Source organism: Notolepis coatsorum (assembly GCF_963971535.1).
Source record: "Notolepis coatsorum genome assembly, chromosome: 10".
NCBI lineage: Eukaryota > Metazoa > Chordata > Actinopteri > Aulopiformes > Paralepididae > Notolepis > Notolepis coatsorum.
This window is the reverse complement of record NC_140174.1, coordinates 6250590-6265589: the sequence shown is the minus strand read 5'-3', so window position 1 is coordinate 6265589 and position 15000 is coordinate 6250590. Positions and strand designations below refer to the sequence as shown.

Below are 15000 nucleotides of genomic sequence, written 5' to 3'. Positions count from 1 at the left end.
AATATCGGTATATAGGTAAAAAAGCCAATATCGAACATCCCTAGACGGAATAGACCCCATCGGGGCTGGCATGGGTTAGCACCCCATTAAGGTGTTGGAGCTGACTGTAAAGTAGTTTCCCTGCACCCAAAAAAAACTACGACAAATACAGGAAAAATGCCCCTAGACTAGAGTCTGAGACCAGGGGCGGAAGATGACAGGCAGATTACACGGTTACAGACCATGGAACGGAAAGGACTATGATGAGTTGGTTGAGAACTAGAACTATAGAGAACAGCACTATGAGTAAGATGAATCCATTTATGAAAGGCTTCATCTTCTGAGTGCAACAATGATAATTTTCTGAAAGATTTCCCTTGACTGAAAACACACCTCTTCAAACAATAATCTGAAATAATGAAGAAATAATAATTATACTACTACAGTATCTATCTTGCTAATATGTCTATACTACTACTATGCACACAGAGTGTAACACTCAAGCTCGATACTATTTGACGAACAATGCCACTGAGGCTTAGCTGCCAGAGACGTACCCCTCCTGGTGACACGCTGGTCACAATCTGTAAGTTGCTTTGGATAAAAGCAGCATTCAGCTAAATGATTAAATTGTAAATTGTAATTGTAATCAATGGAGGGCAGGGGTGGAGCGGTAGCGTCTATACTTTCCGTAGCCGCATTTCAGCAGGACGCTCTCTGATTGGCCGACGTCAGTTTCTACACTGGTTAAGCTTAGGCACTCTTTCGAAGTTGGTTAAGGTTAGAGTTTGTCTTAGAGCATGGCGATAGAACGCCAGGTAGTTTGCAGGCTGTTCGACGCGGAAATGGGCAAAGACACAGCTCGTCACGCGATTGGGCAAACATGTCAGTGGCCAATCAGAGAGCGTCAGTCAGTGGCCAATCAGAGAGCGTCCTGCAGAAATGCGGCTACGGAAAGTATAGACGCGGAGCGGTAGATGGAAATAAGCTCCAGATCTGTCCTTGTGGTATAGAAAGTAACAACAGTAAAAGACCTCAGGAATACATCAGGGAAGGAAGAAGTGCTTGGTAGAGGGAGTGAAGGAAGGAAGAGGTGCTTGGTAGAGGGAGGGAAGGAAGGAAGAGGTGCTTGGTAGAGGGAGTGAAGGAAGGAAGAAGTGCTTGGTAGAGGGAGAGAAGGAAGAAGTGCTTGGTAGAGGGAGTGAAGGAAGAAGTGCTTGGTAGAAGGAGTGAAGGTAGAGGGAGTGCCGCATTGATCAGTACTTCTTAAGAAACCAGTGAAGTCAGTTGGTTGAAATGCAGTGACAGGTAGAAAACGATAGGTTATGACTATAACCAAGTTCTGTTAGTTAGGGGCGATGCTTGGCATCACACTGCACTATCTCGCGTACGTGCACGCGTACTGAATAAACCACAAATGTACCTCTAATACCAGTATTAGTCTGACCACACCCCTCATCAGCTTACCTTCATAAGCAGGCGTGTGGTCACCTGCTCTCCTCCTTCCCAAGCTTTCACCACAAGGTGAGGTCAAGGGCTGCAGCGGCCGTCTGATGCCAAGCATCGCCCCTAACTAACAGAACTTGGTTATAGTCATAACCTATCGTTCTGTATCGTTAGTGGCTTAGCTTGGCATCACACTGCACAAGGGAGGCCAAGCGGAGCCACTGGCTGACAAATACACCCCGCTGACAGCCCCCCAAAACCATCAGAACAGGGAGGGCCGAGCCCCCCCGACCCCCCCTAATGGAGGGTATCCCCCCTATTAGAGGCTTCACGGGAAGGCGACGGACCCGACCGTGCGAAGAGGCACTCAAGCAACTTAACGCACAGGGTGAGCAGACCGTGGCTTGACCCCACGACTACACACACGCACAACCCGCATGCCACCCGGGAACGAACGGAGGAACAACCTCGTTACTGCCCCCAGAATCACGGGGTCAAGGGCAAACCCAACCCCGTGGCAAGGCCGTAGCAGCGGAGCGCGAAGGAAGACCCAGACCCACCAAAAGGACTGGACTCCCTGGAATGGGGGCCCGGAGAAGTCCATGATGCCAGCATCAAGACCCCACCAGGTGGGCACGTAGTGCCCCGCCCCCCACATCGCCAGCGTATTCGGACAAAGGCCCCCCAGTTACTGCACCTGGTAATCCCAGGCGGTATCCCAACCAAGTACTAACCAGGCCAGAACCTGCTTAGCTTCCGAGATCGGACGAGATCGGGCGTGTTCAGGTCGGTATGGCCGTAAGCCGAGCGGGCCCCGTCCCCCCAACAGTACACCGCCTGGCACACTAACCCTGCAGAACAGACAGTCAGCATGGCCGTAAGCACACAAAAAAGGTTAACCAACGGAAGCAGGCAGCGCACCGGGGAAAAACCAGGCAACAGGCTGTTAACCCTAGCCTGGAGACTGCGGACGAGACAGGCGCCAGAGGGGACAGCTGAACACAGCCGCCCCGGCGGAAGGAGCGTAAGCTGGCGGTGTTGCATGACCAAGCCTCCATTTAAAAACCCCCACCCAGAGGGGTCGAGGCAGAGAAGGCTGACACGATTGGCAGACGTCATGAACGTGCAGGGGCACCCTCAAACGGTGAACCCGGGAGTTGACACTGCTCCAACACACCAGGGAATCAACCACCTCGGTGTTACCCAATGCGGTGGTTGTTCCTATAACCCCTCAAGAAAAAACTCCAAAACACACCTGCGGGTATACACCGGCTATACCGCAGTACAAGTGTTTCAGTTTCCAAAAAGGGTTAACCCAGGCCTACGGGTCGCAAACATCACTTCGGACCGGGCCTGGCGGTACGGGAAGCACAGGGTCACCAGAGGAGGTCAAAAAACCACCCCCACAGGCCCCTCTTCGCCATGCGTGAGAGAGGAGCGAAAAATAATGGAGAACCAGCCCCTAAGCACACCGTACCTGGTATTCCCCGGCGGTCTCCCAACCAAGTACTAACCAGGACCAACCTGTGTAGCGGCCGAGATCCGACGAGATCGAGCGCGTACAGAATGGCATGGCTGTAAGCCATGACGACAGTGCTGAGTAAAAACATACCCAACCAGGGTCTCCATAGCGCTTAACCCTGTGACACCCAGACCGACCTGGCATTTTTCCCCCTGAAAAAAGCCCAAGTCCCTCAGGGTACCAGAACAGCAGATCTGCATCCCCGGCGGACAACGGGTTCAACTGATCTGGACCAGCGTGACCAGAACCAGTCCCGTGCCCTAACCACGCCGACATGCCTACTCCAGGAGAAGGGCAGATATGCGTGTTGATCTTAACATGAAAAGAAGGCGCCACCCAGACGTTCGGACGAACCGCGCCTGGTGGCCCACCCCAAGGGCGTGAGACCCCACTACATATGTTCAGATCCATCCCGTCATCATCCCCCAGACATGAACGAGAATCCGTCGACAACCCACCCAGGTCATGGGATGTGGTCGTCGGAAGAGGAAAAACCCCCATCTCAGTTGCTTTATAAAAACGCTGTTTCAACCACAAGCAACCAAGGCGTGCCAGTCAATCGCCTGTTTACAGCGAGCTAGCACTATACGTGCGTCGGGACACACCCCCATCAATGAACAGGCTATTTAGACCTGTCATTGAATCCCCAAGGCGCCCAGGGGAACGACAAGAGGGGTGTGACACTCCCTAACTCCAACACTTCTGGAATAGAAAGAAGGAAGCATCAACAGTATGTATCCCAGTCTACACAGCCGGGGTAAAAAATGTTCACATTTTTACATCCCACCACCCTCCCATAGGAAAGAGACGGGGATCCCCAGAGAGACTTCCCACGCGAGCTGTACAGATTGAAAATAATATATTGCACCTTGAGCCATGTAAAAAACTGGTTTTAGGGCCTCCGGGGAAGAGGCACTGAACCCATACACACTCAATAAACGAATTGAATCGAATATACATACAATAGAAAAGGACCCTTCTAGAGGGTCCACTCACTTTGACAATCTGAGGAGGAAGGCTCTGTACTCTGATGGAGGCTTCCTCACATGGAAGAAGGAGTCCGAACTCACAGAAGGCCTGAATAGGCGCTTGGTGAGGAGGAGCCCTGACCACCCCCCCTGAAAACAGATCCATCACATGGACCTGAACAGCACACGGAAGTCCTACCAACAGAGACGCGCACGGTGACGTACTCTATGGCGGGGGAATTCCTGCGGTGCACACGCCCAATATACCAGGCCGTGGGACCAGGAACTCCCCCCCCCCCCCCCCCCCCCCCCCGTAACGTGCCGAACCGCCACGTGACGGGAACCTTGAAGGACAGGGGGTGTACCCCTGACCGACAGAACAATGGGGAGAGGAAAGGTTACCAGTTCACCCCTTTACGACCCCACACCCATGATACGACGTAACGACAAAAAGAGAATATGACACAGTCATAGTCAGCTCTATGAAGCGTTTCACAGCTCCACACAGCGCATGAGCTAACCTGCTATCTGATTTTTACTAAGGAAAAACACAGAATAGAGAGGGCTCTAAGAACCCCGGTCCAACATACACATGTGCTTCTGTGGCCAGTACAACCCAGTTGTAGGTCACATGACACACACAACCCATCATCACCTACAAAAAATGGCAAAAACACTCAACAGAGGAACGCCGTTTTTTTCACAATGAGAGAATACATCATTCTTGATTAGTATCGACCACAGGCCTTGCTAAGCACACATGACAGCAACCAAACCAATTTCCCTTTAGGAAATAAGTTTCTCCAGCAGATTTAGCACAACCTCAGCAATCAAGCTAAGAGTTACATCGTATCCCTACCACACAAAAGACACAATTAATGCACAACATGTCTGATAGGAGGTGATAAAGTCCCCAGGGAACCGGGGGGGAAAACACAATCCTCCTATTTTACCCTCAATACGGCCAGTTAAAACAGGAAAACCTGTTAATGTGTGAACACACTGTTCATTGTCATTACAGTCTGAGAAAGAACATTCTTTTACTCACTTGTCACCAAGCATAGCTTCATAGGTTAGTTACCTTAGTTGTGAGTACACGGCCGTGTTACCCACACAACAACCAGATCATTACATCCCGTTTGCACGGAGAAGCTAACTGCCAGTGACAAAAACAGCTCACACATAACCCGCAACGTATCCTAAATGCATTGTAGCAACACACGTTTTGGGAAAAACACCGTTATTCACAATACATTTAGCAAAGTAAAACCAGAAGACGTGTTATGAGGTCTGGTCAACCCCGTTCCTACCCGGAACGCAGATCAGCGAAGTGCAGTCACAAGACACCGTAGAACACAGCCGTCCTGTGTTGTTCGATCCGGGCAGCATCGCCGCTCCAACCAGTCGCTACAGTCCTCTTTGTTGACGCAATCCCCGTCCAGGCTCAGGGCAGGGTCGACGAACATCCCCTGTCAAGGATGACGTCGTGGTCAAGAGTGTAAAACATGTTAAAATCAAAGCACGTTCAACAGAATAGCATCAAGCTAACGGCTGCTCCAACCGTTCGGGTGCTATTGCTTCTGCTCGCGAGACGCCGATCTAACGACGCACGCGATCAGAAGCGAGCTCACGGCGGCGCGCGAGAAGCTAAGCTACCCCGCGCCAGGCCATGGCCATAGCAGCAAGCTAACGTTACCTAGCGACCACGACATGCTAGCCCCGCAGCTAACAGCTGACTGGCTAATAGTAGGCCTTAAGCAGGCCATGCAGCGATCCAGCAGGCTAACGCAGCAGTTAACAGCTGACTGGCTAACCGTAAGCAATGAACATGTAACAATGACATAACACTCACCCAGACAGGCCGCCGTTCTGAACCTCTCCTCACTTTTTAAGAGAAAAGAGAAAACAAGATGTCAACACCGCTTCACAACGGTGACTTTACCACATCCGACGGAAATCAGCACAGTACCAACTGGCCTGTGTAGCTGACTTTGAACATGAATCTGCCGCTATCGCACATTACATGCACATATCCCCTCGTGAAGGAATACTCTCATTTGGATATGAAAGATGGGGCCTTAACACGGTGACAGAGAGAATCCACTCGTCCAGAACACACAGGGATCACCAGTGTCAATGGTCGCGGCCCACTAGTTAAAACTATAATGGTCTCCAGACCAAGGCCTTCTGTCGCCTAGGTGGCTGAACAAAGGACCCTAGCCTGGGGCCGGTTTCCATAAACTTTGTCAAGTAGCCCCCATAGCACTAACAGACAAGTGGAGCCCGCCAGCAAACACTACTCACCCAACCTGGAACGCACCGCTTCTCACAACAGCGGCATGTCCGACAGTTCAGCTGTGGCCTGACAGGTTTCACCCCAACAAACACAGCAAGGAACTGCAGTTGAGAAGCATGCAGCGGCGTGCTCCCAATACGAAAACCGGTGGAGGGTTTTTAGAATGATCATCATCTTCTAGACACTCCAGTACGAAGACAATATCGCCGTATTTTCTCGAAAAACAGTGAGAGAGAAAATAAAGATATGATGTCAACGTATCCTTGTTTCCCAAAGCTGTTCCTAATCCAATTTCTTCCATCATGGTGTCAAGTGTGGGAATCTACCGAGGCACTTCTTCCTTGTGGTGAAAGCGAGAAGGAGGAGAGCAGGTGACCACACACCTGCTTATGAAGGTAAGCTGATGAGGGGTGTGGTCAGACTAATACTGGTATTAGAGGTACATTTGTGGTTTATTCAGTACGCGTGCACGTACGCGAGATAGTGCAGTGTGATGCCAAGCTAAGCCACTAACGATACAGAACTGGGAAAGTGTAAATGATAAATGGAAAATGGTGCATTTATATAGCGCTATTATCCAAAAGCGCTTTACAATTTTGTTCCTCACATTCACCCACTCACTCACTCACACATTATCCCCGCCGTGTCCACTGTGTTCAGAGACGCCAACTTTGAGGCATAATATGTCAGGCTGTAAGACTAGTCTTTCTCATACATCAAGATATAACCAGGTTTTGAAGAGCTTAGTTAGCGGCAGGAATGTAAAAGAGTAGAGTACAGCTCGATTCCGTGACAATCATTCATATTCCACTAGAAGGAGCAGTACGGATTTTATTCTGCCAAAATTCAACTCATTAATGGGCACAAATACTTTTTTATATTCTGCGGCACTGGAGTGGAAACAAGCTTCCAGTGGCCCTGAAAAACACAGAAGAGGGGGGAAGCTTTAGACGTGCCACAAAGAAATGGCTTGCCAGTGAAGTATAGAATTAGCCACGTCTAGGAAGGAGAGGGTAGGGCGTGTTTTATGGGGTTGCTATATGTTTTATTATGATGCTCTATGTTTTTTATTATGATGATGATCTATGTTTTATTATGATGCTCTATGTTTTATTATGATGCTCTATGTTTTATTATGATGCTCTATGTTTTATTATGATGCTCTATGTTTTTATGATGTCTGTCCATGTCCAAAATCAGGGACCATGATGGAAATAAGTGCTTGCACTTTCTCATGTTTTTATCCCTTGGATGCTGTATTTTACTCCACAATAAAAATCAATCAATCAATCAATCAATCAATCAATCAATCAATCAATCAATCAAAGTAGAAGAGTACAGGTGAATTCAGAATGACATCGGGTGGAGGGAGGGTGCAGCCGTTCAATTTGTCTGTGAGGGAGAGAAATGTAGAGGATGTAGGTTTTTAGGAAGGCATGAGTCAGGCCATTCCCAGAAGCAGCTACTCGACGCCACCGTCTCACCTGATCATCAGTACATAACCTCAGTACACGTACAATAACTTCTCAGAAACAGAAGAACTCAGCCAATTGACGAATTCCACCCTGGACACGTAATCTAATCTATTAGTCCATTCCTTTCATTCCAGAGAGTCTTACATCGTTGCAGTGTAATAGGCGAGGGAAAGTTTGACAAGAGCAGAGGAGGAGCAGGAGAGAGAGAATCATCCTGGACTCTGCTGCCTCGGGGGAGAAACTCTTTGAATACCTGTCGATGAACCCGATTAGTCACACACTGCATGGTGTAAATGTGAACAATAAGGACACCGATAGCTCCTATAGAGTATAATAGGGCTGACCCCTATTAATCGATTAGTCGACTAATCGCTCGAAAGGGGCCGTAGTCGACTGGCCAACCTCTTAGTCGAATATAATAAAAAAAAAAAATATATCAAAAGAAAAGAGGCCTAGAAGCGTGGCTAGCGCTAATGGCACACATACCAGAGGCGAACTGCCTAAGAAAACAGGCACAGAGGCACTGAAAGAGGATTTCACCCGTCTAATGAACACACTATACTAGACAAATATCAAGATGTATCCATCAGTGGACCAATTGCATGCTTTTGCAGAGGACAAGAAGCCTTCAGTCGACTCCTTCAGACATTAAGCACCCTCACAGCCCAAATGGAATGATAAAAATAAAATAAAATAAAAAATAAAAAATATTATACTTTTTTTTTATTTTTTATTTTAATTTTTTTAAGTTGACCAATAGTCGACTAACGGCAAATTTTGGCCAATCCTAGTCGACCATCCAAATCCTTAGTCGGGGACAGCCCTAGAGTATAATATATTAATAATAATAATAAACGTTATTTGTAGAGCACCTTTCATACAAGAATTGCATGCTGCCAAAGTGCTTCACAGCAGTGATGTACACACAAAATAGGCATAACATTAGCAGAGAATCTACTTTAAAACCTCCCGAAAACATTATAATTGATTTCTGTCATTGAAATCTATAAAAGACCATTAGCAGGTTTCTGACTAAATAAAAGCAATGCATGTAGTGTAGACATAGAATGAGTATAGAATAAGATAAGATATTCCTTTATTGATCCCCTTGGGAATAGACAGAATAAGAGCAGTGCAAAATGTGTAGACAGAATAAAAGCAGTGCAATAAAATAGCTCTCATGACCATAAAACAGAGTAACATAGTACAATAGTGCAGTGCAATAAAAAAATAGCTCTCATCTACAGTACAACAATCACGGTCTGGATGCAGTGAGTGCAAGCAGCAGAGTGTATTAAACGGCTACGGTGAAGAGGTTATGTTTTTAGCTTATCACCCATAGTTGGTCAATAATACATATGAACACAACCTTGGACACAATGAGCTGACCCTTGCTACTACAGGCACCTGACTGACACGGACATGGCTTTTATTGTTAGTGGTATTGGTCAACAGGTCAAGTGAAGTTTATTAGCTGCGACCAGCAGCTTTATCGGTTGGTTGGTCCACAAAAGATTCCCCACTCACTCTCTAGTGGCTACAGTTTGTGGAGGAGGCTGAGGCTTGGCAGAGAGGTCCAGTGACACACTCCTACGCAGAGCTGTCTCTATGCCTCTACACACCACAGCCTGCTAAACACCTCTGGCCAAGAGAGCAAACATTTGTGCCAAATTCTTAAACATTTTCATCCTAGATCATATTTTTAATATATCTGTTTTTTTTTGTTTTTTTTTTATCAACTTTTTCTCCCATTTTCTATATTTTCTCCCATCCCAATTTCGTATCATCCAATTCAACCCTCCCCTGTCACGGACGCTGTTTCTTGCCTCCCACAAGCCGGCTGCAATGTGGACTAAGTCATACATAGCACAAGTCCCCTCCGGTACTTGAGGTAACAGCAGTCTCATCTTTTCACCTGCGCAGCTCGATCTCAGTGGCGAGGAGTAATGCGTGGGAGGCTCACGCTGCCCCCGACACTTCCTGATTCTACTGCGCAGGCGCACCAACCGACCTGTAGGAGTCGCTGTCCACAACGCCCGATCCCCACCCATCAGTTTCCCACCCCCTAATACGGCCAATGTGTATTAGTGCGGACGACCAGCTAAACTGAAAGCAATGTGGAGCGCTGGGCTCAGCGTCTCTGCATTCGTGGCGAGCGCCTTGCCCACTACGCCATGTAGCCGCCTACATTTCTGCCAAATTCTTAAACATTTTCAACCTAGATCATATTTTTAATATATCTGTATTTCAAACGTCTGGGATAATGCAGATCAACTCACCAGGACAACGGATGAGCGAGTTGTGTTTTGCAGGGTGTGTCCGGCAGCGTGGCTACATGAGTGGAGCTCCGCACTCATGATCGGAAGATCACCAGTTCGAGCCCCGGTCAAGGCCGCTGTCGGAAAGTGGTGTTGTTGTTGTCCAGCAGGGGGCACTCTGTCCTCAGGACTGGTCAGTAACAATGTCCCTGTTTTACGGTGATAGGGACACCGTACAGCTGCGAGTGCCGTCCTTCGGATGAGACGCTAAACGCGGGGTCCTGACTGAATCTCGTCGTTAAATAACCCTGGGCGCCTATCGTAAAGAGTAGTAGGGGGTTCCCCGACGTTCCTGGCCAAATTCCCAATCAGGTCTCTGACATCAAGGCCATCTAATCATCCCTTCCCCTTAATTGGCTGATATCAATCCCTGTCTCCTGAGCCGTTCAGCCATTGTGTGTAGTGTGATGTGTGCCGGGTGCCAGTGTGTGTATGGTAGCCATTGAGCCTGCGTAGTAGCCTAAGGTTGGGTGCTACCAGTGGTGGTGAAGGAGGCAATTTCCACCCTATGTTGTAAAGCGCTTTGAGAAAATAAATGTAATGAATTATTAATATTATTGTTCCACTTGGCTGCAGCTCTCTCTCTGCCACACACACACACAGTCTCCAACAGCAACCAAATATGTTTTTGTTCTTTTTTTAACTTTGAAATGACTCTGAGGGGACATTGTGTTCCTGTTGACCTTAAATGTTGAGTGGTTGTTGCCTCGTTGGACCGCAACAGGGAGGACCAGAGCAGACATAAAGGGGAACTACACCTAAATGGTCAAAAATGCGACGACAGTGGCTCAGTCGTCTGGTAATCCGGAGGTTCCCGGTTCGATTCCCGCTCCTCCCGGGCAGGGTGTCGAAGTGTCCTTGAGCAAGACACTTAACCCATAATTGCTCCCGATGAGCAGGTTGGCTCCTTGCATGGTTGCCCCCGCCGTCGGTGTGTGAATGTGTGAGTGAATGGGTCAAATGTGAGGAACAAATTGTAAAGCGCTTTGGATAAAAGTGCTATATTAATGCACCATTTACCATTTTACACCTAACTTAAGAATTAAGTCATGTTATTCCTACAGTATGGTCTACTAAAGCTCCATTTATGCTTCTGATTGGGCTTGAGAACAATGCCGGGTTTCCTGTGAAATCAAATCACACAACCTAGAATCAGTTTTTATCAACAAAACAAAGATGAATCTGTTTCAGTGGAGGCAGGCGAGGCAAATTAACTGTAGGCTACCACCTTTGTACAACATTTGAAAGATTATAAGAGGAGGAACTTCCTTCTTAATTATTTTCAAAAAGATCGTCATGCGCTAAACTATTTGGCGAAATTTGTAAAGAAACAAGGGGCTTTGTGTTTTTCATTTAGATTGACAGACTTCGAAGGATCGTTTTGAAATTGGCAAGCCAATAGCTTCAAGGTGCTTGTCTCTGCGAGCCGGCCGCACTACTATCAATGATTTAGGCGGTACACAGAACAGACATGCGCACATGTGCTAGGCTAGACCATACAGTTGGTTTAAGACAGTCAAAACTAAAAGTTATTAGTGACCACGAACAACTGCATGTCAAAACCAAAAACTAGAATGTTGAAACTCAAATGTGTGATAATAATAATAATAATAATAATAATAATAATAATAATAATAATAATAATAATAATAATAATAATAATAATAATGAATAATAATAATAATAATAATAATAATGCATTTTATTTATAAGGCGCCTTTCAGGACACTCAAGGTCGCAGTACAACAATTAAAAACAGTTCATTTACAATCACAATCAAGTTTAAAATAATATCAGACATATACGCCTGCCTAAACAGGTGGGTTTTGAGGTGGGTCTTGAATGGGATGATGGAGTCAATGTTCCTGATGTCATCAATTATAAAGTCTGGAGCTGCTCCATAGACAAAAAAATTTGGAAGGAGGGTAGATGACACTACAAGCACTGAGGGGAATGTTCTGATTACACATGTTTGAGAACACTATTATTTGAAATGTATTAGAAGTAGGGATGTCCGATATTATCGGCCGATATCGGCAGTAAAATGTGATATCGGAAAATATCGGTATCGGTAAAAAAAAACAATACTTTTTTTTTTTTTTTTTTTTTTTTTACATTTATTTAACCTTTATTTACCCAGGCAAGCAAGTAAGAACCAATTCTTATTTTATTTATTGTCAAAAGTATGCATGTTGGTTTAATTCAACAACAAGAGATATGTAATGTTAATTTTTACTTTTTTAAATATCATATTTTGCACAGATAATGCTTACATTTAGAAAGCCTTTTGAATGCATCCAGTGAAATTATTAGTTACCTGAAATTATTCCGTTTTTTTGGGGGAAACCCTGCATATATCGGTATCGGTTGATATCGGTATCGGTATCGGTATCGAAATTAAGAGTTGGACAATATCGGAATATCGGTATCGGTAAAAAAGCCAATATCGAGCATCCCTAATTAGAAGGATAAACTATAGATACACTAGCTACTAGAGAGGATACAGCTCATTAGGTATACAAAAAGAAATTAAAAATAAACATTCTGTGGGTCCAAAAAAAGCATTGTCAATGGAACACCTCCAGACAATATACCTGATGACATCACACGTTTATTTCTCTGGTTTCTGGCTCAGGGAGAGAGAGAGTAGCTCATGTGTTCACAAGTATTGATTGAACTTTCCAAGACCATGGAAACAACATGTTGGAATTCACAATCCTTTAACGTATTGATGTGTAATTGTTCACTCTCTTTTTGCTAACTTAACTCACACAATGGGAGCGCTCGCTGAGCCTCTCTGTTCTCCCCTGAGCCTAGACCCTTTCTTATAACGCTCTCCTCCCATAAGAGGGAAAGTGGTCAATCTTTAACCTTAATGGACCGATAAGAACAGTGGCTAGAATCCCCTCCCCTCAGAATGACATCATGAGACATTCATTCCACCGGGTTGTTATCAAAAAGTCACCATCAAGCCTTGGGACCGCAGCGCGGCACACTGCACATTAACCCTTTCACTGCCACACGACAGAAGGTTAACCCTTTACTATCACACAACCGACGGTCGCCGGTTAACCGGCTGTTGTGTAGCAGTGAAAGGGTTATTAACCTTCTGTGTATTGTCGCAGTGAAAGTGTTAACATCCAGGCACAATGGATGTATGTTTAGTCACGAACACGCCCAATGTCTTTTGTGTTCGCAGTTCAAGAAGTTCCACAGAGACATCATCATCGAGCTGGAGAAGAAGACGGAGATGGACGTCAAGTACATGAATGTAAGTGGAAGGTGGTTATTGGATCCTGTGTGTGTGTCTGTTTGTGTGTGTGTAGGTGTGTAGGTGTGTAGGTGTGTAGGTGTGTAGGTGTGTAGGTGTGTAGGTGTCTGTCTGTCTGTCTGTCTGTCTGTCTGTCTGTCTGTCTGTCTGTCTGTCTGTCTGTCTGTCTGTCTGTCTGTCTGTCTGTCTGTCTGTCTGTCTGTCTGTCTGTCTGTCTGTCTGTCTGTCTGTCTGTCTGTCTGTCTGTCTGTCTGTCTGTCTGTCTGCGTCTGTCTGTCTGTGTGTGTGTGTGTGTGCCAGCATGCAAACACACATACATGTCCATGTATTTGTTTGAATGATACACGTGTCCAAAATCCAAATCCTATAGCTTTCAAAATGTGTCCTGCTCCATTCTCTTGTCCTTCCTTTTCCATCCATCCATCCATCCACCCCTCCCTCCCTCCCTCCCTCCCTCCCTCCCTCCCTCCCTCCCTCCCTCCCTCCCTCCCTCCCTCCCTCCCTCCCTCCCTCCCTCCCTCCCTCCCTCCCCCCCCACCCACCATCCATCCATCCATCCATCCATCCTCAGTCTAACCCATTCATCCATCCATGCAAACACACATAATGTCCATTTTTGTATTTGTTGAATGATGTGTCCAAATCCTATAGCTTTCAATTTCATTCCTGCTCCATTCACCTTGTCCTTCCTTTTCCCCCATCCATCCATCCTTCCATCCTTCCATCCTTCCTCCTTCCATCCGTCCATCCAATATCCATCCCACCCTCCACCCAACCACCCATCCATCCATCCATCCATCCACTAACCCATTAATCCATCCATCCATCCATCCATCCATCCATTTCCATCCATTTTCCATCGATCCATCCATCCTCCATCCTTCCCTCCCCCTCCTCCATCCATCTATCCATCCATCCCACCCTCCCTCCCTCCACCCAACCACCCATCCATCCATCCATCCATCCACTAACCCATTAATCCATCCATCCATCCTCCATCCATTTCCATCCATTTCCATCGATCCATCCATCCATCCATCCATCCCTCCCTCCCTCCGTCCATCCATCCATCCATCCCACCCTCCCTCCCTCCACCCAACCACCCATCCATCCATCCATCCACTAACCCATTAATCCATCCATCCACCCATCCATCCATTTTCCATCCATTTCCATCCATCCATCCCCATCTATCCATCCCACCCTCCCTCCCTCCACCCAACCACCCATCCATCCATCCATCCATCAACCATCCATCCATCCATCCATCCATCCATCCATCCATCCATCCAATCCATCCATCCATCCATCCATCCATCCATCCATCCATCCATCCATCCATCCATCCATCCATCCAGCCACTAACCATCCTTCTCTCTCCCCTCCAGGCCACGTTCAAGCGTTACCAGTCCGATCACAAGCTGAAGCAGGACTCCCTGGAGCGCTCGCAGACAGACCTGAAGAAGCTGAGGCGGAAGAGCCAGGGAAAACACTCGTCCAAGTACGACATAAAAGAGAACGAGGTGAGACTGGACCCAACCAACCCAGAGTGCATGATGGTTCAATTCCCCCTGTGCCTCCCTTCTCGGAGAGCAGACAACTCATCCACAGCTTCATGTGCTTTTTATAAGCACATGGGATTGTCTCAGGAAGGGCCTGCGACCGACCGTACAGTATGCCAGTGAAATTAATTTGACAAGCGTAGGAGTTCAGGTAAAAAACAAA

The 15000-nt window shown here is 46.8% G+C and overlaps 1 protein-coding gene across 1 annotated transcript in view; it reads left to right on the top strand.

Moving 5' to 3' along the window:
• The window catches only part of baiap2l1a (BAR/IMD domain containing adaptor protein 2 like 1a), a 121222-nt gene that overhangs the window by 24289 nt on the left and 81933 nt on the right, over positions 1–15000 (top strand). Inside the window, exons 4-5 of the mRNA XM_084322327.1 lie at positions 13204–13275; positions 14664–14798. Of these exons, the coding sequence (XP_084178453.1) occupies positions 13204–13275; positions 14664–14798 (207 nt within the window). The remainder of the gene's footprint in view (positions 1–13203; positions 13276–14663; positions 14799–15000) is intronic.